Here is a 23,305-nt window from a genome sequence, read left to right on the forward strand (position 1 = left end):
TACCCCGACGCCAAAATCAGACACACAATCGCTAGTCGTGTAGTTTGAGCCTGGCTTAAATGAACTTTTCTCATCATCAGCCAAAATGGTTAGTAGATGTTAATCTTACTAGCCAAACACATACTCACTGATGGGTCAACGTGTAAGCCTTATTTCTACCAGCCAAACTGAATTTCACCAGTATTTTGACTGGTTGGCAGGTTTTAATTTAGAGCTCTGCAGATAGGTGTAGGCCTTTGCGCCGTGGCATTACAGTTTTTTTTTTCAATTGCTAACAAGTGTTTGTCCAATCCTCAGCGACATTTGCAAAACTCTTACAGTATTTCTCAATTGGTTTTGTACATTTCTCACAACAGAATAATCATTCTCAAAACGTCTTGTTCAATTGTGACTTCCTGCTGTTATTTGTGCACATGGTAAAATACGTTTCTCATAGTTTTCAGCATTTAGCAAATGCTTTCATCATCATGCATATGGTTGTGTACAATTCTCAGCTTTTTTGTACATTAGCAATTGCTTTTGTCATATCACTCAAAAAGCATTGTCACTGAATACACAAAACTATCTCAAACCCCAAAACATTTAGGCCCTATGTCATAGTATAAGTCTTGACATGCAAAATGATTTACCAAGCTGCCATAATGTGTTAAGCACTGTATAATTTCCATTGGATTTGTGTCTATAAATGTGATCTGAATTGGTGAATTGCTCGCAGGTAAATATTGACTCTCTCTAATCAAAAGCAGTAGAAGGGAAAGAGGAAACAAGCATGCAATACAACAATAGGCACTGTACTGCATTACATTACTCTATGCCTCATGTGCCCTTTATAATTACGCTCCACGCAAAATTACAATATTTCCCTAGAATTTCACAAGACAAGTGCACTTTATACAGTATCAGTGTATTGTTTCAAATTTATTTTGCTTTACAGTTCTATATTTTTTTCCACATGGGCCTGCAAGACAAGTAAAAAGGGGTGGTAGAGGGCGCACTTTGACACATCAATCAGAGTTGGCTATTTTTTTGATTTTGCAATGAGAAAACCTTTCAATAAATATGTCATACTCTAAATGTAGGCTATATCTAGTACAATCTTACCTGATTTATGTAATATAAAGTCGAATTACAACATTTTCCATCCATTCTAAACAACATTTCGCTTCAGAAAACATCCTCAAGAGTGTACTAGTCAATTGACAACATGACAAATCGATTTGACTAGCTTGTCCATACACTATGACACGATGACTAACCATTCTGCTGGCACTGACACGTTCATTGACACAAAAACTTGGTTTTGAAAGCCAAACTAAGGATTTTGAGGAACAGACTTGGATTTGGAGGTCATCCATGGTGTTTTGCTATTTGTTAAAGCTGTTTTGAGAATGAATACTGTGTTTTGAAAATTGCGAGAGAGATTCGAGAAATGTACAAAACCAACTGAGAAATACTGTAACACAGTTAACACACCAAGGGCTTTCCATGGCCATGCAGTTGACACATTACATGCCCTTTTCACACAATTAGCAGTCAATGAATGCATTTCTTTGTTTATATTTAACAGTGTGCTTTTGAGAAGAAAATGAACTGTTTGGCCAATTTTGCTTGGTAGGTGGTAGTCTGTGTTAAGAGTTTAGAAAACGTATCCAAAGTATGGCTAAAAAAAAAAACTGTAAGATATTGGCACTTGGCCCATGTTGAGATGGCATTGCATGATGGACAGGGTGATGATGGCAGGGTGCATGTACTAGAGAGTTGTAATGATGGGCAAGCACAGACAGATTTGTATGCTGTGGGATACTGGAGGAGGACTGGAATTTTGGATTGAGCCTACAGTGTGTGTGTGTGTGTGTGTGTGTGTGTGTGTGTGTGTGTGTGTGTGTGTGTGTGTGTGTGTGTGTGCTGTGTGTGTGTGTGTGTGTGTGTGTGTGTGTGTGTGTGTGTGTGTGTGTGTGTGTGTGTGTGTGTGTGTGTGTGTGTGTGCGTGCGTGCGTGCGTGCGTGCATACTTCTGTGTGTGTGTGTGCGCGTGCGCGTGAGTACATGCGTGCCTGCGTGCGTGAGTGCATGTGTGCGTGTCTGTGTGTGTTTCTGTGTGTGCATGTCCAGATGAGTTTCTTCAGCATGCATGTGTTTCTGTGAAAATTCTGGATAACTGTTTTCCATTTGGTGGTCATGCCAGTGCATTAGAGATGAAAGGCTGCCCGCCCCAACGTGCCTCAATCTCAGCTAGTTCAGTCACCTGGTCCTCCCTGAGGCAAGACTCCCGTACACCCTGCCCAGCCCTGTGCTGCTGCAGCAGGAGCAGCTACTATACGTCAAATATCATCAGTGATGGGAAAGTTAATTTTCTACAGGAACTAGTTCAAAGTTCAGTTCACACATTTCAAAATGAACTCGGTCGCACATATTTCGTACATACAGATTTTGGGAACACTGATGATGGACTAGAACCGAAACGTTTGCAACCCACTTTTTGTTTTGGCTTCTCTTTCTTTTCGGCTTTTAATACAGTTTCACTGATCACCATCAAGCTCCTGTGTGCGACTCCTTTTTTCTTCCCTCTAGTTCGTACATAGTGCATTATTTTTCATAGTTAATAGTTCGTTCATGGTTTCCTAAAATGAACTAGACATACAGTAGTTCTGTCTTTGCAAGAGATTGCGACCTACGTATATAGTTCAATATCATTGACAAAGCCTATATAAAACCACAGACAGGCAATCATTTTTTTATCAGAAGAGTGAGAAGATATGTGTTAGATGCCATTTTATATTATTGGGGCTCTTTGAAATGTATTTGGCTGGGGTTTCAGCTGAGCACTAAGGAAATGTGGCACTCTATTAAACGAAGGCACATGCAGTTCGTTCTCAGGCACCAGAATGAACTAGCTCATAGTTCGTTCATCATGCAGTACACAGTGAGTGTGCTGTTCAAGTTCGCCCAAATGATGAACTAGTTCATGAACTATAGTTCATTGAACTAGTTCAAGTACAACACTAAATATCATTATAGTGTAATAACCACAGAGGGTTACATAACTATCAAACCCCTATTACAACCTCTTTAGCCTGCCATACACTGCTATGCCACAGCAGCAGAAATGTCTGATATCATTAAAGGGGTATGCCACTATTTTGGGGCTTAATACAGTTAAAATCGTTGGCTGGGGTTTAGGTGGTAAAGTGATTTAACTGTATTAAGCCCCAAAATAGTGGCATACCCCTTTAAAGACCTCACAGGTTGGCCCAGCCATGGCTCTCTAACAGTAGGGCACTGCACTGCTAGTGCTACACTGGGGACCCGGGTTCGATTCCGACACAAGGTCATTTCCCGATCCTCCCCCATCTCTCTCTCTCTCCCACTCGCTTCCTGTCTCCCATCTCACACTGTCCTGTCAGTAAATTTTTTTTTTAAAACAACTCACAGGTTATAGGAACCTATAGAATTTAGATTTGGGGACACTTTCGTGTTTCCTAAGTTACACAGGAATTTAAAATGTATTTCAGATATGGTACACATACGTTTGGTCAACATACAGTCGTAAGACAAACATGTGTTTTCGTTGAAATTGTTTAAAGTCTCTGTCCACAATGGATACACACATGCACTCAAACACACAAACTCAATAGAGCCACAGACATGCCAAGACCAAGTGATCTGTAAACACTTAAAGAGGCTTAAAGTTTCATATCCGATGTTCATTCAACTCTTCTGCCCTTCTGCCTCTCCCTCTAACTAGATGGGTGTTGTATGAGAAGCCTAACTTTAAGGGGGAGAAAATCGCCCTGGACGAAGGAGACCTCGAGACCCTGTCACACCCCTTCGAGACGGCAGAGGACGTCCACCAACAGAACGGGCAGAAGGAAAATGGGGAGGCCAGCCAGGAGCCCACCAAGGTGGTGATTGGGTCCATACGCAGAGCTGTCCGGGTAAGGACGATCATGCACGCACGCACGCACGCACGCACGCACGCACGCACGCACGCACGCACGCGTGCACAGGCACGCACGCACACACACACATACACACACACACACACACACACACACACACACACACACACACACACACACACACACACACACACACACACACACACACACACACACACACACACACACACACACACACACACACACACACTGTCCATGTGTACAGAGCTGTCTTGGTAAGGACGGATCACGTACGCACACATGCGCTCACACACATTCACAGACACACAGACACAGACACACACACACACACACACACACACACACACACACACACACACACACACACACACACACACACAGTCCATGTGTACAGAGCTGTCAGGGTAAGGATGATCACGCACACACGCACACGCACACGCACACGCACACACACACACACACACACACACACACACACACACACACACACACACACACACACACACACACACACACACACACACACACACACACACACACAGCTGTCAGAGTGTGACGATCATTTAACATGACTAACAACACGCCATGCTCTAATCACCAGTCACATCAGCAGAGCAGTCAATCAAAGAATGAGAAAAGTGAATATCCTGCCAATGATTTGATCGAGCTGATTGAGCTGATCATCATGAGCACTGAAAGAAGGTAGATCAGCTACCCTGTGGCACTCACCTGTGTCAGAAGGTTTGTCTTAAAGGGACATTGTGTGAGATTTTTAGTTGTTTATTTCCAGAATTCATGCTGCCCATTCACTAATGTTACCTTTTTCATGAATACTCACCACCAGCATCAAATTCCAAGTATTCATTATGACTGGAAAAATTGCACTTTTCATACATGAAAAGGGGATCTTCTCCATGGTCCGCCATTTTGAATTTCCAAAAATAGCCATTTTTAGCTGCAAAAATGACTGTACTTGGACCATACTAGAAAATATGTGTTTATTACTTAGTAAACTTTCATGTAAAGATCAAATTTCGCAATAGGCAGCCCAGTTACAATGAGCAGCATAGTTGCAGTACCTTTTTTGACCATTTTCTGCACAGTGTCCCTTTAAGAAGACAAACACAAAAGACAAAAAGACCTTGCCCTATGTGCCACTAGGCACAATAAGGACTAAGTAAGTAAGAAGACAAAAGGCATTAAAAATGTGATCCAAGTAGAGAAACCCATTTAAGTTAGTCAAATTGTTTTGCCCTCCGTCTGACTTATGCGAGAAAGAGGATACTAAATAAATCTTGCTTTTTCAGTGGAAATACTGTCTGCTCTACTGTGTCTTACATTATATGTGTGTGCATGTACGACTGTGTATGTCTGAGCAGGGTCTTCACTGTCTAAAACTGAGACTGATACCCCTGCATTCAAGGGTTGTTTTTATTTTTCACATTTGCAATTTGGAATTTACTTTTAATATCTAAATTAATCATATTTGATAGGTGAAGTTTGCTGCACTTTCCGGTAGATGAATACTCACTCTGCATTTCCATTAGATTAGATAGTTCGCTTTGTTCTCAGACTACTGTGTTTGTGAACAAGTAATAGGGTTCCCCCTAGTGGAGATATATGGTATGGGAGAACAAAAAAATAACAAATGCAAAAGCATCAAAGAAAATGATTGGCAAGTGAAGACATCTTACGGGATATGAAAAGTAAGGCAGCAAAGATGCTTTAAAAGTTCCCAAAAGAAAGTGAATAAAATGAATATGAAGATGAATAAAACGTAATCCACTGTAATGATCTCCATCTATGTTCCTAAAACCAATCTGGGGTGCGTTTCCGCAATGTTAGCTTTGAACTACAGATGTACTTTGTAGTTATCTACTTACTTCAAGGCGAAGTCCGTGCATTTCTCGAAACCTTACTATTCCCACAGTAAGCCAAAAGTAGTGCGGCTACTTTCCTGAGTCCACACCGCTACTTACTTTCTTGGCATATCAGTGCGTGACCAAAGAAGCAACAAGAGATAAGCATGATTGCTGAGTCATGAATCAGCTGTTTCCTCCTAAATTCAGTGCGTGAAGTAGAAAGCAATAGTGTACAACCACCACCAGCACATTTGATTGGATGTCAGGACACCGTGACTCCGCTGTTTCCTCACAACACACCTTGAAATCTTTCGTGAATTTTCTTTGTGACAAAAAACACGGCCGTAGGGCATTACAATCTGAACCGTCCCGCTAAGTATTATCTGCATGCCGATTGGATTTCGTTTCATTCCGATGTGTAATTTGTAAAATATTTGGACAATAAAGTTGTGGTTACTCCCAGAAAATCGTCTGTTGAAGTCTGATATGCCTAAGAATTTTTTGCGCGGATTTTATTACATAGCCTTAGTGGTATTCACGCTTGCATCCCAATGGGAAAACAGAAGCCACACCAGTTCGAATCCACATGGTTGCAGTGCCACAATTTTGGAAATATCTGGCAGAAATAGATAATTTATGTTGTGCATTACCAACACACGTGCAGCCAAGGCAGCAAGGGAAAATGTGTTACACTGTAGGGTCCAAAACACGATTTCACGAGTTGTTGTCAACATGCTGCACACTGGTTTCGAACCCGCGTAGCTCGCGTCTTCCCATTGATAGGCAAGCGTAAATACCCCTAGGCTATGAAATGAAATTCGCGCCAAAAATATTTAAGTACTTCACAGATAAGCCAGCGCATTTCCAGGAGTAACCAATACTTTCTTATCTAAATATTTCACAAATTACACATCGACGTTTTTTTTTCACGAACAAATGACATGACGTGAATTTGTGTTCTGAACACTCTCGCAGCTGTATCATCACTTTGTGTGCATGTCGATTGATTTTCATCGCTTTTGCACCACAGGATTAAAAGATATTGACACATTTGTGGTCAAATATGTACTACAAGTTTAGCTAATGGGTGGAGTCACACTCTGAAGTAGACTAGTGCTGTGTGTTACTTGGGGTGGCTGAGGTGATGTCTGGACTCAATGGATCTACTCCAGCTGTACTTCAACTTCACTGTCCAGATACGGATAGGAGGCACCTCACTTTCAAAGTCACCACTACTTCAGAGTGCACATTACTCCAAGCAGTAGTTACTTTGTGTGCTAACGTTCGAGACACAAGAGTTAGCAACTTTATAGTATTTACTATGCAACATTGCTAACAGACTAGCTACTTCGCACTTTGAGAATCGCACCCCTGGTTTTCTGGTTCGGCAGGACTACAGCGTTCCAGAGATCAGCCTGTTCCCGGAGGAGAATGCAGAGGGGAAGAAGGTGGTCTTCCGGGACACGTCTGAAGACGCTCGGATCTTCGGCTTCCCCATCAAGGCCAACTCCATCATCATCAACGCCGGCCTGTGAGTTTCAGTACTGGGCACCTCTATACTGCCGTAGACTACAAAGGTTTAAGTGCAGTAACTACATATTTTGTCAAAATAGAGTTTATACTGGAAATGGTCTTCATTACGCCCCCTTTATCTTGTCACAAAGACTTAAGGTCTAAATGTCCCCTGTTTTAGAGATATTGTTATGTCAAATTTGCATTTACTGCAATATCCAACCTAATACAAATAAAGTACTCTAAAGGGATTTTTCTCAGTTTCAATATTGGTGTAGTTACTGCACTTTATACTGCCTTTATAATGACCACTAATACATACACGCTAATAAGACTTGTTGTTGGAACTTATGCAGAACAATGACAAGTAAGGCATAGTAGCCAACGAGATGACCGGTTCCACAAAGTTAATGGCGAGGCAGATGTCAGTGTGAATCTCTCTCTCTCTCTCTCTCTCTCTCTCTCTCTCTCTCTCTCTCTCTCTCTCTCTCTCTCTCTCCCCCCCCCTTTCTCTCTGTATTCTCCAGTTGGCTGGTGTATGCGGAGCCATTCTTCCAGGGTATCCCCCGAGTGCTTGAGGTGGGGGGCTTCACCAACCCGGCTGCCTGGGGTGTCACACAGCCCTACGTGGGCTCTCTGCATCCCCTCAAAATTGTAAGTTTTTGTGTGCTAAATGTGTCAGATACTGTGTGTAAAATAAAGAGTTTTGTTTTACAGTATTGTGTATGAGTTGTGAATCGTTCCTTTTAATGCTGAAACTTCTGAGTCATTTGGATGATAATTATTCCCCTCAATACAGTGGGTTTATACATTTTAAAAAAGGTTCATTTGAACCAGAAATTTGCTGTGTTTTTAGAAAATTAGAATTACAGTTTTGAATCAGTTGGTTGGTGAATTTAATTGGCGTTGTGCTTCAATTGTACCTGTTTTTGACCTTTTTGAATTTTGTTTGTTACAGGGAGAGCCAAGGGTGGAGAAACCAAGTGAACCCAAGGTGAGGGATCGCATATTACAGTAAACACTATACGGTTTGCAGAGGAAAACGCATTCTGAAGGTCATGCTAGCAAAGTAATCAGACAAACTGTTACATGCACATTAAACAGAGATATTTAAATGTTCAAGGATCTATCTCATCCAGGACAGAGAGACAGAAAGAAAGAAAGAAAGAAAGAAAGAAAGAAAGAAAGAAAGAAAGAAAGAAAGAAAGAAAGAAAGAAAGAAAGAAAGAAAGAAAGAACGATATACTAATCAGCATTTAAAGAACCACATAATAATATGACCAATATTTATTTTATCCTAATCCAAAACCGTCTGTGTCTATTCATGTGTGTGTGCGTGTGTGTGTGCGTGTGCATGTGCATGTGCGTGTGCGTAGTTGGTTCTGTTCGACAAGCCCTATTTCACGGGGCGATCGCGTGAGATTGTCAGCTCCATGAGAGACTTCATGACGCGAGTTGACCGACAGCAGACAGCCTTCATGTACAACGCCGGCTCCATTAAAGTCATCGGAGGATGGTAAGTCTCTCTCTCTCTCTCTCTCTCTCTCTCTCTCTCTCTCTCTGTATGTGTACGTGTGCACTTGTGTTTGTGTGTGTTTATAAGAGAGTGCATGTTTATTTATCAGTCTGTTTGTGTTTATGTGTGTGTGAGTGCATGTGTGTCATTGTATTTACGTATGTGTGCAGGGATGCCGACAAGGGGGGACAAAGGGGTCAGTTGTCCCGGGCCATGGGAGATAGGGGGCCCATAACTGGGTCCTCATTACATTGAATGTATTGGGTGAGGGGGCCCATTCAGATGACTTTGTCCTGGGCCCAGCCAAAGCTGTCAGCGGCCCTGTGTGCGTGTGTGTGCGTGTATAGTAGGAGGAAGTTGATGAGCCTATGTGTCAACAAGATACCGTATGTAACATTCAAATGCTTTTCTTTCTTTCTTTCTTTCTTTCTTTCTTTCTTTCTTTCTTTCTTTCGTTCTTTCTTTCTTTCTTTCTTTCTTTCTTTCGTTCTTTCTTTCTTTCATCCTCTCCCCCCCCCTCTCTCTCCCTCCATCAGCTGGGTGGGTTATGAGAAGGAGGGTTTCCGCGGTAAGCAGTACCTGCTGGAGGAGGGCGAGTATCAGGACTGGCGTGTCTGGGGAGGATGCGATGCTGAGCTGCGCTCTGTTAGAGTCATCAGAGCTGTAAGTCAACAACCTACGCAGGGTTTCCCCCAGCACCTTATTGCTAAGGCGGCCACCTTGACAAGAGACACCTACCACCTTGACTAGGTCCCCTAAAAAGATAAAGATTTCATGTTGTGAATGTAATTTCTTTAGTTGCTAAGCCAAAAATATATCATTTTAACATTTCACCACCTTGACCATCAAAAATTCGGGGGAAACACTGCTACACTGCACACACACACATGCACGCACGGGTGCAGATACTGCCCGAGCTCTCAGTGGCTCCCCGTACTCCCGACCACGAGAATAAACATTTCTCTGGCTTGGCTAGTACTTCAGCACCACGGTCAGCGATCTTGCCCAATGTGCCACGTAATCCAGCTAATCTCAACCTTTATCCAAAGCCACTTACAGTTATTGGTTACAGTCCTTGGAGCAACAGGGGGTTACCGTAGGTACCTTGCTCTATGTCTGTGTCTGCATGGGAAAGTAAGAAACGTCATTTCAATTCTTAGTATGACCAGTGCATGTAAAGAAATTGACAATGAAACCAACTCGACTCGACATAGGTGGAGGCATAGGGAGAGGTAAGGTTTGAATCCGAACCTGCAACCCTCTGAATTTAAGACCACCTCCCTAAACCACAAGTCCACACCGGCTGTCCAATAGTCTCTGATTCTGCTTCTGATTCCGTTGGACGTGACAGACCCTGTGCTGGTGATGAAGCACGATTGTGCACTTTTAAACTGATTCTTGTCCAATGGTTCCAATTGTGGTTCTGATGTTAGTACAGTAGTAGTAGGCCTAATATTGCACTTATGATATATTATGGATAATGGTTTGGATCCTATTAGAACTTGACAGACCCTAGTGTTCACTGCACACTGCACACAACGAAATTGCATGTATGCATCACCCTGAGAGAACGTATTACGCCTAATGGTTCCAGCAGTAATATTGTACTGATTTTGTATATGGCTTATGGTTTCAGCAGTAATATTGTACTGATTACGTATTTGACTAATGGTTCTTGGTTCTGGTTCTGGTTCTGATCCACCAGGACCTGACACTGGTGATGTAGTAGTCATATTGTACCGAGTACGTATTACGCCTAATGGTTCTAGTGGTAATATTGTACTGATTATGTATTTGGCTAATGGTTCTTGGTTCTTGGTTCTGGTTCTGGTTGTGATCCATTAGGACCTGACGGACCCTACGCTGGTGATGTACGAGTTGCCAGATGAGGAGCTGGAGGAGCCGCAGGAGGAGCGGACCTTCGAGGTGACGGAGGCCATCCCCGACGTGGAGCTGTTTGGCTTCCGGACCACCACCAGGTCCATACACGTCATCAGCGGAGCGTACGTACCTGTACACACACCTTTAACTCCCTTCTTTCTTGTGGTTTAGGGCGTAAATGTTGGCTGTTTCCCAATGTCCAGTGTTCTAGCCTTGCTAGGACGTGAAACACCCAGTGATTGGATACTCTTTGGTGCACTCTGCGAAGTATCCAATCACTGGGCATTTCGCGTCCTAGCAAGGCTAGAACAACTGGATATTGGGAAACAGCCGTTATGTAGGGGCCTACAGTTAGCTGTCAGATAAGCCCCGGACTCGTCATCAGTGGTGCGTACATATGTGCACACCTTTAAGTCCCCTCTTTTTTTTCTTTAGTGCACCTCAACAAGGTCTCTTTGCGCAGACAGGCTTGCTGACGAGACTGTTCACTCAGTGCTGAACATTTTCAACTTCATCATAACTTCTTTTCTATGGCATTACTGGGAAGCTTAAGTAACATATTAAGACTTTTTTTCATTATATTTTTCCTTAATATCCCCCTGGGGATCACCTAAATTACTCTACTACTCTTATTTTGATGAAATTTAGATGAACAAAATTACTCTACTACTCTTATTTTTGAGTGAGGTTATCACATTCATTAGGCTCTGTGTAAAGGGGTTAAATGTTTTTTTGCTGTAGCTGCCACAAGATCCATACATGTCACCAGTGGAGCGTACATACACACACCTTTAATTTACTTCTTTGTCCTTCGTTTTTATTATTAATTACTGTAGCTCACAGTGTTTTTTACCAGACGTGTTATTTTGCCCAACATGTAACAAATCCTTACTCCAGGCACTTCTGACATAGCACTTTGTCACATCCTACTTCATGATGCAGATACCGTACGCATTAGAAATAGGGAAAGTTTTAAAAAACTGAAACTGTATAAAATAAAACAAAAAATAATGCAGTAATAAAAATAAAAACAATAACAACACTCACAGTACTTTAAATTGACTGTGCCTTTTTTCTGGTGCAGGTGGGTAGCCTACTCCCATGTGGATTTCTCCGGTAACCAGTATATCCTGGAGAAGGGCTTCTACAACAACTGTGCAGACTGGGGATCAGGCGACAACCGAATCTGTTCCATACAACCTATCCTCGCGGTATGTTGGAGTGGGCCCAGGCCAGCGTGACAACACATACAGCACAAGTGCATCAGTGGTGATATATCCAACTCATATACAGCAGAATATGTGCAGTCACCTTTGAACTACCGTATATGATTTTGTGTAGATATATGGATCATAGCTCACAGTTAATAAAACAAATCTGTAAGATTTTTATGTTAAAGCATAACTTCAGCCAATTTCAACATGCAGTTGTAATACTCACACTACCCTTGACTTGTCAGTACCTGAGAATGTTTTTTGAGATCCTGGTCATTGTAATGGGGGCAGATTTTGTTTACATTACAAAATAACATCTTGATTTATTCCCAAAAACATCCAGAAGGTTATGCAACATCAGCAGACAACTAGCAAACAGCGATACCTTTTGGGAAAACATTTGGAGTAGACATATGTTAAGAAGGTTTTTAATGTTAACAAAATCTGCCCCCATTAGAATAGCCCAGATCTCGGAAAAGGCTGAGCCGAAAAATACAGCATCACCGAGTACTGACAAGTCAAGGGTAGCGTGAACAATACAACAGCATATTGACACTGGCAGAAGTGCTCCTTTAAGTCTTATTCATGTGATGTTGGTCATAGGTTGTTGTTGTACTGAAATACATGTACTTCTTCTTACTGTCATTGTTTGAGCTGCAGATAACCCTGTAGATCCAGACTCTATTCTGCATAGTAGATCCCCTCCCCCTTGTGGGCAATTCATAAACTTGTAGCAGTGATGGGCACGCTCAACTTCTAAAGTAAAATAAATAGCTTTGGGTGTGCGTAAAAAAAAGTCACGACAAACTTCAAATGGATTAAAAAACGCACTCACAAGCTGAGTTTCATTATTTATTATATCACCACGTCCACAAACAGACACGGTCCTTAAGGACCGAAACGTGTCTGCTTGAAGACATGGTAGTATAATACGTAAATAATGAGACTAAGCTTATGATTGTGTTTTACTTTTTTCTGCATTTTGAATTCATAAACTTAACTGTAGGTGTGTAGCTGATTTTGAAAGGATGTTAAAATGTTATAATAGTGTGTCATCACAGTATGTATTTAAATGTGGGCTGTGTATGTACATTTATGCATGGGTAAATTGCTGTAAAACATGTCTTTAACATGTCATGTTTTAATGACGTCTTTAAGATGTTCAGTCTGTCATGTCATTTATAGACGCACATGTAGGGAAATGTTTTCATGGATTGAGTGTGCCTGGAGATACACTTAACTGACACTTTACTGACAAATGTTTTTATTTTATAGGCTACATCAGATGGACCCACATACACAAATCAGGTAAGCACTGCTTCCTCCCTTCCTCCCTTCCTTCCTTCCTCCCTTCCTTCCTTCCTCCCTTTCTTCATTCCTTCTTTCCTTTCTTTCCTTTCTTTCTTTCTTTCTTTCTTTCTTTCTTTCTTTCTTTCTTTCTTTCTTTCTTTCTTTCTTTCTTTCTTTCTTTCTTTTTTTCTTTCTATCTGTTTGTCTTTCATTCTTTATTTCTTTCTATCTTTCTTTCCTTCCTTCCTTCCTTCCTTCCTTCCTTCCTTCCTTCTTGTATGAATAACTATGTGAAAGAACACATGATGTTCAGCTTTGTTTGAAATTAAAATGAAGATGTATAGAGTTTGCTTGTATAGAGCTTGTACTGCATAGAGGTTGCTTGAGTTGGCTCTAAACGTGCGTGAACTCATTCATCGCAACTCACCTGGGTATGATAAGAAACAAAATATGTAATTATCATCACATGGTAAAGCATTATAAATCCCAGAAGTGGCTTAACTTATGAGTCTTTCATGACTGTGTCATGACACTGTTTTTGACACAATTATGACACCGTTATATCATACAAATAAAGCCGGCATCAAGTAAAGTGCAACCCATTTATTTATCTTTTTCTATAAACATGGGTGACGCATCTTAAGCCCTGGCTCATCTTACCCCACTCCTCCCTAATGTTACTTTAAAAAATTATTTTAAAATTATTTTTTATTATTATTATTATTTATTGCTCCAACAAGGAATGCTCAATTCTGTTGTACTTGTTACAGTTACAAATAAAAAGATATTCTATTCAATATTCTATTCTAATCTTCTCCTGCTAGGTCATGCTCTACTCGGATGTAGATTTCCAAGGCAACTGCAAGGTATGCTCAGGAAATGAAGAGTCTCTGCCGGATAGCTTCGTCACTAAGTCCTGCAAGGTGGTGGGCAGCAGGTATGTTAACAACACTCTTTTGAGGGAGGAAACCAACGCACACCAGCAAACTTGAGAAAGGCCACACGGGCCGAAAAGTTGTTTGTCAATAAATTGCAGCACGATGGACAAGAGTGTGCGGTACCTTCTTCTACAAAATTGATGTTAACAACACTGGCAGGTTTTGCTGTGTTAATTGAACTCTGTATGTCAGGGATGTCAAACCCAGGCCTGCCGGGGCAAATCTGGATCGCGGGGTCATTTTATTTGGCCCGTGAGATCATTTCAAATGTCTATTACAGTAGGCCCACATACTCCATTAATACCTGCTATATGACTGCTTGTGAAATTTTCCTTTAAGTATTAAATGCATGCTTGCGCAATTTTAGCCCATTTTTAGTTTAACCCATTGTGTCCTGGAGACACATACGCTGCATTCAGGATTTTGAGATTTGGTTTTATTAAATATGTGGGTATGTTAAAGCTGAATGAACACATTTTAATGCAAGAGGAGCGTCTTGGCTTTTATATGTAACTCATGTCATGTTTGTATGTGCTTCGGAGGCTGAGATATTTTGGATTTTATAGGTAGAGGGCACCCTTTCCCAAAAAAGGCTTAGGACAAAATGGGTTGAATAAATATTGAGTTTGGCCCTCAACTTCATCCAAAATTAAGATTTTTTTATTTGAGTTTGACAACCCTGTGTACAGTACAGTGTACAGTGTAAGTGTTTACTCTTAAGTGTTGAATTAACACAGCAATATTCACTGTGTGAAAGTTGTGGACTTCAGTTCAGCAAGGATATACGTTTCCATTTTAAAATAATAGTAAAAAAAATATTTAGGGGACAACTGCTATAGTTTGCAAAATAGCATAAGGTGTGACTTGAGATGTTGTAATGCTCCGTGGTATGGTATAACATGCATAAGTGGTCTTCCATTTTTAAGGCTACTTATAAATAAGCAAATAAATCCATTGCGTGAGCATGCATTGAAGTGTTGGTGTGCTGTCTTGTTTTGTTCTTAGTTGGGTACTGTACGAAGGACGTAGTTATTCTGGAAGCCTCTATGCCATCTCTGAGGGAGCCTACCCCAACCTAACAAGCATGGGGTGCCCCCCACACTGTACGATAAGATCCATCAAAGCCATTCCTGTGGTAAGAGCTCACCCACTTCTCGTGTGTGTGTGTGTGTGTGTGTGTGTGTGTGTGTGTGTGTGTGTGTGTGTGTGTGTGTCTGTGTTTGTATTTCTTACCCACCTTTCCTGTGTGTGTGTGTGTGTGTGCGTGCNTGCATGCGTGCGTATCTGTGTCTGTGTCTGTGTGTCTGCATGCAGTGCACACTAGGGCTGTGCAATATATCGAATTTATATTGTGATATCAATATTGCTGTCAAAAAATATCAAATTTCATAATATCGATTTTAAACAGTATTTTTGTCATTTGTTTATGCCAAAACCTAGGTTACGTTAAACGCAATGCATACCCTACTTGAGCCATTGCGAGCACAAAGGATACTTGCTACCCAACACTCATGCAGAATACCACTGTGTGTTTATATGCCCCCCCACTCCAACTACTGAAGGGAGGGGAGATTGTGAATTGTTTATCAAAATTAATTTGTCTTTAAAAGAAATATCATCTAAAATATTATGAGATCAATATTGACTAAAATAATCGTGATATTGTTTTTTTCCTCATAATTGAGCAGCCCTAATGCACACATTGTTTCACGTTGTCCCTTTGTGCTGCCGCCCCCAGATGTTCTCCCTGCCCTCCATCTCCCTGTTTGGCCTGGAGTGCTTTGAGGGGCGGGAGATCGCCCTGGACACAGAGGTACTCAACCTGCTGGAGGCCGGCTTCAACAACCACATACTCTCAGTCAAAGTCAACAGTGGCTGGTGAGTTTCTCTCTCTCTCTCCCTCATATTCTCTCTCTCTCTCTCTCTCTCTCTCTCTCTCTCTCTCTCTCTCTCCCTCTCTCTCTCCCGCTTAATCAGAATCAGAGCATACAGTCTTAAACACCCTTATAGGGGAAAAAAAACATTCATAATGAAAGAGCTGGGTTCTCACATTTAATGCCTTACATGACTTATGTTATTCTTTGTTTCTCCAGGATTTGGGCATAATCTGTCAAATTAACATATGTACCTACTGTATTACCGTAAGGATGTATCACCTGATGTGTATAGCTCTATGTCTCCTGTACCCTAATCATACTGTACTGCCTCATATACTGATATCTTGCAGAGGTGTGACTCAAAAGTAAAAGTAAATTCATGGTGCAACTCTAGCACATGGGATTACATAGCTGTTACACCAGTTACTCCATTGTACCTCATGAGACTGTGCTGTTACTGAAAAACACAACCTAACAAGAATCCACCACAAACTTCATCCAACCAGTGCAGAGTCAGCTGATCGTAAGACACAGGTCTACAGTGTACTGGTTACTCAGATTGTGTTGGAAGGAAACTTCTTTTTTATTTTACTTTTGACACCTCTGATCTGGGGTGCATTTCTCAAAAGCATAGTTGTTAGCAGTTAGCAACTTTGGAAGTTACCAATGGGAAATTGCATTGCAACTAACAAAGTAGCTAACATTGTTAGCAACTATGGTTTTGAGAAATGCACCCTGATGCCTTGTTGCCTATCTGTCCCCTCATGGCCGTGTGCAGCTGGGTGGTGTGTGAGCACAGTAACTACAGAGGGCGCCAGTTCCTGCTGGAGCCCATTGAAGTCACCAACTGGCAGAAGTTCAGCGAGCTCACCACCATAGGATCCATGTACCCCATACGGGAAGTAAGTAGAGTGAGCGCAGTGCTTTGTCTCTCTCTATCTCTCTGTCTCTGTCTGTCTCTCTCTGTCTCTCTCTCTCTCTCTCTCTCTCTCTCTCTCTCTCTCTCTCTCTCTCTCTCTCTCTCTCTCTCTCCCCATCTCTCTCTCTCTCCAAAGATGTGTGAGTTTGCACACTCCTGAACTTTTTTTCCACAAAACATTACTTTTTGTGCAGCACCAGGGATTGTGCCCAACTAACTCTACAAGTGATTATTTTTGAGTAGAGAAAGAGAGAGAGTGAGTGAGAAAGAGATTGAGAGAAAGATAGATGTAATGGTTTCTGTGCAAGCAGTTGAGAGCATGCTTTCCCCATCATTCCTCTTTAATCTCTTGATCACATGTGTCAAACTCTTTTTTTGAAACAGAAACAGCGTTTCTTCCGGGTCAAGAATAAAGAGCGTGGCCAGTACCTCTCGGTGCAGGGAGGGGTGGAGGACATGAAGTCGGGCCGAGTGGTGGTGTCGGAACACGTGGAGGCCATGACAGACATCTGGTACTACCAAGACGGACTCCTAAAGAATAAGGTAAGAGGGCTGAGGGGTTTCTGTTGCTTCAAAAAGTGGAGGAGACGCGCTCGCCAGGCCAGATTATCCACAAGGGCCAGTGGCACAGTGCCCAGGGGCACCCACCATTTACAGACAGTTACTGGGGCACTGCATGACACAGACATGCATCTATATTGTTCATAAAGGAGGCACCTGTGAGGTATTAGTGCCCAGGGGGCTTAATACGGTCCTGCGGTCTTACACTGTTGCCTAATGATTCTCACAGTGTTTAACTGGGTGCTGAATACCCATAAACCATAAATGAATGAAGTGAAAAACAGCACTCTTCAGATTTTCTCTTTGTTTATTTGCCCACAAATGTTTAGATATGTTACATTACACGTTGAAGAAGGGCGCTGCCCCTCTGAAGAGTGCTGTCCTTCGATTCCTTCATTCATTTCCTGGAGCCTTCTAATGTGCGTTGTACTACCAGTGGAGCGCTGTAAAAGTCAAAGAAAAGGCTTTACTACCATAGCATTTGTATTAAAAAATATAGTAGACTAATGCAATGCAGTATATCATGAAAATAATAATTGAGATACATTGTCATGACTTTTTTTTTGCACACCCCCCAGTTGGCGCCCTCCATGACGCTGCAGGTGATGGGCACGGTGGAGCAGGGGGCGAAGGTGGTGCTGTGGTCCGAGACCCGAACACCCATCCAGACCTGGTCCGTCACCGTCAGTGGCACCATCGTCAGCGGCACCTTCCCTGGCTTTGTCCTCGACATCAAAGGTGAGTGACAAATCAATCAATCAATCAATCAAGTTTATTAGGACCATGTGCAATTAAAACATAAATGTTTCAATTCCATGCATTACACCAGATTTAGCCTGGGGCTAGTTTTCATCTGTAGACCCTGACATTAAAAATTTAATAATTTACAATAGAATGATAAAGCAGCAGTCAAAAACAAAATGAAAATACAGATAAAAACAATAAACAAATCACTCATGTCCCCTGTACAATCCCCCCCCCCCCCACACACACACACACACACACACCCACCCCCAGCCACACAACCACCCGCACCCACCCAAACAAAATATACAAATATGTTTTAAATAAAAAGTAAAAACATTTCCCATAACATATTGGTATCATTTTGTGTCAATGGTTACAGGTTTGGGTCTTTTTAAGAGCATATTTAAGTTGTAATTTAAAGTTCTTGAAAGAGCCACAGCTCTTCAGGTTACCTGGAAGAGCCTGCCATTTTAATGTGGCCTTGGGAAAAAGAGGACTGCCTGAATGCTGTGTGGTAGGATGGTATGCTACAATCATTAACTGTTGCAATTCCAGAGGATCTTATAGATCCTTGAAATAAGACAAGGCCATAGGGTACCTACCTGTGTCGGGGAGGAGAAGGGGGCAGAGGGCTGGCCGAGTGATAGGTCCAGGGCCGTGTTAACCCTCGCCGAGGCCCGGGGCAGACGCAACCCGGGGCCCCTACACCACGTTATAATGAATGATGAATATAATGCCATATTCAAAACGCATGAAACAACGCAGGCTACACGTTTACTCCAACACAAAAAGGGTGCACAAAATATCTCAAAATATCATTTCATATTTTCCAATCTCACCACGTCCGGGGCCCCCTGTAGTGACGAGGCCCAGTGCTGCAGCACCTGTTGCAGCATAGGATAAAGTGTCCCTGGTTAGGCCTGAGAAAGATCCCACTGGAGGATCGAAACGTTGCTGTTTGTTTGATGAAATTAAGTTTATATTTTTGGAGCTCAAGCCCAGCCCGCAGATCACTCTATCACACTCTCTCCTCCTACTTTTGTCCGGCACCTGGATTATTGTTTTTGTGGATGTGCGCACCCCAACCTCTTGCATACACACTCACAGTGGTTGATATCACTTTATTGCATTACTAAATGTGTAATAGCAGCAAGAGCTTAGCTCTGGCTGGCTATGTTGCCATGTTGAAGAAGCTTCCAAAATAAGGCTACCTTTATATGGTGATGATCAAATCAGAAGAAAAAAAAGTGGTTTCTCCTCTTACATTTTTCGATGCTTTTTATATGAGCAAGATTGCGAGTGGAAACAACAAGCTATTTTTTTCCGAAGTGTCTTTCATTTACACAGATTATTAATCATAAAATTAATCACTAAATACCATTATTACTGTATGCCTATTTACACATACTCTTTTTTTCTCCATGTTACCTCTAGGTGGTAAAGTGTATGACAAGGAGCACGTGGTTGTTCGGGAGGAGAGCGATGAGCGACCATGCCAACACTGGGAGCTGGAGCTGCTGTAAGGACTAACTTTACCATCCCATCCCAGCCCATCTCTACCCAGCCCAGCCCAGCCCAGCCCAGCCCTCCCCTCTCCCTCCCTCACTCTGCCCTACTGAGCCAGCCAGTCACTGCTCTCTCTCTCTTTCTCTCTCTTTCTTTCTCTCTCTCTCTCTCTCCATCTATCTCCATCCATCTCTCTGTCTCTCTGTCGCTCTCTCTCTGTCTCTCTCTCTCTCTCTCTCACTCTCTCTGCTTCTCTCCTCCTGCATCGAGTCAAGGAGAGAGAAGTGGAAGGGACATCCTCATGTGAGTGTGTAAAATATGTTCTTGTGTTCTTGGCCTGTTTTTCTTCTGACGAGTGAAGTGTATGGATTGGAGGAGGTGCCGGCCGCATGGACTGCTGATGTTTATGACTGCTGTATAGTCTATACTGCAGCGCTCTCTGGACTATGAACTGCATAGAAAGACCCAGACAGACAGACAGACAGACAGACACACACACACACACACACACACACACACACACACACACACACACACACACACACACACACACACACACACACACACACACACACACACACACACACACACACACACACACACACACACACACACACACACTCTCCTCATCCACTCTCTCAGCCTCACTCTCTCTGCCGCACGCACACGCACACGCACACGCGCGCGCACACACACACACACACACACACACACACACACACACACACACACACACACACACACACACACACACACACACACACACACACATTCCACATCCGCTCTCTCCGCCTTGGGCACAAGACCGACAGAAAGGACCACCATAACCAGGAGTAGAAAATGAAGGGACACTTCAGTACTAGCCCGGTTTTACTTAGTAATTTATTTTTGGTCTGGATCCTTAATGCCCTGGCTGGAGCGCTTGGGTGGGAGGGGGGAGCTCAGCTCTGGTTTGAAATGAGTGGTGACCAATCGCTGACAGTTGACGTTCATGACGTATTTTATTATGCGCCCAAGTGCGGTCGGTTATGACCGCCAGGAGGACGACTAACCTCTCCCTAGAGAAGCCTATTCAGACCATTTGTGAATTACTACATGTCTCGCTTCAAATGTATCGAATCAAATGTGTCTGATGATGTCACATGCAAAAGGTCCATTGTCAAAACGGTCAAATAGTTGTGTCCAATGCAAAAGACACCTCCGGTCCACCAGTCTGTGACATCACTGCATCTGACTTGGAGGAAAATTCTTTTTTTTAATGCTTTGTTGGAGATTTATATTTATATGAAAAAAACGTATATTTTGTGTGGGATTGTAATAAATATGTATTCAATATGTATACAGTTTTACAAAACAAAAACAAACAAAAAAACAGATTTATGACCTTCTAATGTCCGCCGTATGTTTTGAGGGTTTTCAGATATTTTACACATGATATTTTTATCAAAATTGTATGATGTTGATCTGTAGTTGTATGCTTGTATGTTTGTGGCATTGGACACTGTATGGGTGCTTTCTGAAAACTGGATTTTTTCTTTTCAGTTAATTGACAAACAGCACTGCTTTGTTGTCTTAACTTTGTGTCTTATGTGTGCGTCACGGACCACAGAAGCCCTTATCAGATGTGCTTTCACCGATGGGCGATAAAGAAATGACATTTATGACCCCAGACTTCAAAGACTAACGCCATATGGGAATTTGGCTAGACATTCAGCTTCAGTCTGGGAAACAATGGGGCTGCTGACTGTGCATGTCTGCCCGTATCAGAATCTTAAAAAAGTTGTGATAGCAAAGCCTGACGGTAGAACAATGATCCAAACATGCATCAATCCAGCTGTGTTGTTCACAGTCCTTTGGTTTACAGTTTGTCAGTTATGGCTTATGATATCTTTCACAATACATTTTACAATGTTTTTTTTACAGCGTTCCCAACAAATGGACGGTCTTGGTGTGACCCACAAGGTCGCAATCCATAACATGAATTTACAATACACATGGGAGGCATTCCAAGACCATGGTTTTAGGTGATAAACCTGGCAAAGTTTCATTATTTGAAGTGGTAAACCTGCTAATAGATAGCCCAGAGGTTTCATTTAATTCAAGATAATTAGGACTCCTGGCTCTTCTATTAGATGATTTACCACTACCTCAAGGTTAGCATAACCTGTTTTACTGCTTAGCCAGGTTCTTGGAATACTCTTCTGATGATTTGATTTCAACAGTTCCGCCACTGTGTGATAAACAACATAACAAGGTTCCAGCTGAGATTGATTGGGACCAAAGATGGGTAATATAGTGTAAAATGGCCTACTGTACCTTCTCTAAATGCCAAATGTGTGTACAAGTATTATCAGTTTCCTTGTCTTGGGAATGCACCATAGAGGGATGCGTGTTTCCTTATGAATGCTCATATGCAGTGCAAAGGGTTTGGATGTCATTACCTATTTGAATAAAGACTAACCCATTTTCACAGACTGGCTTCGACAGTGGCGTTTTTACCTGTGCATTTTTCTCTAAAATTTGTCATGAAATCAAATATCTACTTGAAGCACATAATTAGATATATTATGTTATCTTCCACTGTGTGTGGTATGTTATTCATGTCTTTACAGTTTTCTGTGAATGTGTGGAAGTGCTAAGTGAAATTGAGTGGAACACTTATGCAACAGGCCACTGCACACAGGTTGTCCTGAACAAACAAAGCACATTTAGTGCTATTATTTCCATTGACCACAGTTATACAAGCACGAAAGTTAGACATAGAAAACAGGAACTGCAAAGGTCTGTATTTATAATGGCTGGCTTCTCTCTTATAAGCCAATATGTATTAATGTTTCAAAAAAGAGAAAAGGGATTGCTTCACTGGGTCCTGTATCCAGTTAGTAAAAAAGGGTGCTCATCAAAAAGAACTTGGGCGTCCAAACTTTTCAAACTTCTATGAAAAGATAAAAAACACTATTTGAGGCACTCCTTACTAAAGTTTAAAAAGCCTTTATTAAATACTGGCTACAAATCTGTGAGACGCTGACATGAGAACGGTCTTCCTTATCAGGAAAATCCTGACCTTAAAAGCTGTCTTGCATTTGCCTGTACATCAAGCCTGCCTATGAAGTATGGTTTCTCAGTTCTAAAAAAAGAAAATACATTTATTTCGTATTTACAGTAGTGAATGACTGTTATTTTTTAATGAAAATAGATAGAACTGACTTAAACTTGGAAGACCTAAAGGTTGCGTGTCTGACTTTGAGAAAATATTTGGTATCATTATCATGCATTGACAGGTTCATCTAAAGAGGGATTGTATCTTCCAATAAATAAAACCAGTAATTATTAGTAGTGCCTAAAATCGGAACTAGAGAAAAGCCTGCTTCCTGCTATACCTCACTAACAAATGCAGTTGGGAATGATTCACCATGACAAGTGGATAGTTTTAGTATGTACGGTATCTCTTTAAAAAATGGTTCATGAGACAGATGATACAAATCTAGAAATCTGCCTTCAAATGCTTATTTCATTGCCTTAAACTTATTGCAAGTAATGCAATAAATTAACATTAACCATTC

General features: G+C 41.8%; 1 protein-coding gene across 1 annotated transcript in view; it reads left to right on the forward strand.

Moving 5' to 3' along the window:
• Positions 1-20,424, forward strand: part of crybg2 (crystallin beta-gamma domain containing 2) — a 60,770-nt gene extending 40,346 nt beyond the window's left edge. The window contains exons 5-20 of the mRNA XM_063185702.1: positions 3,745-3,934; positions 7,173-7,312; positions 7,821-7,947; positions 8,252-8,287; positions 8,670-8,809; positions 9,346-9,472; positions 10,655-10,812; positions 11,775-11,901; positions 13,180-13,212; positions 14,019-14,131; positions 15,138-15,267; positions 15,871-16,010; positions 16,788-16,911; positions 17,313-17,471; positions 18,068-18,227; positions 19,671-20,424. Of these exons, the coding sequence (XP_063041772.1) occupies positions 3,745-3,934; positions 7,173-7,312; positions 7,821-7,947; positions 8,252-8,287; positions 8,670-8,809; positions 9,346-9,472; positions 10,655-10,812; positions 11,775-11,901; positions 13,180-13,212; positions 14,019-14,131; positions 15,138-15,267; positions 15,871-16,010; positions 16,788-16,911; positions 17,313-17,471; positions 18,068-18,227; positions 19,671-19,759 (1,993 nt within the window). The 3' untranslated portion in view covers positions 19,760-20,424. The remainder of the gene's footprint in view (positions 1-3,744; positions 3,935-7,172; positions 7,313-7,820; positions 7,948-8,251; positions 8,288-8,669; positions 8,810-9,345; positions 9,473-10,654; positions 10,813-11,774; positions 11,902-13,179; positions 13,213-14,018; positions 14,132-15,137; positions 15,268-15,870; positions 16,011-16,787; positions 16,912-17,312; positions 17,472-18,067; positions 18,228-19,670) is intronic.
• Positions 20,425-23,305: the final 2,881 nt, after the last annotated feature.

Source organism: Engraulis encrasicolus, chromosome 20 (assembly GCF_034702125.1).
Source record: "Engraulis encrasicolus isolate BLACKSEA-1 chromosome 20, IST_EnEncr_1.0, whole genome shotgun sequence".
Classification (NCBI taxonomy): domain Eukaryota; kingdom Metazoa; phylum Chordata; class Actinopteri; order Clupeiformes; family Engraulidae; genus Engraulis; species Engraulis encrasicolus.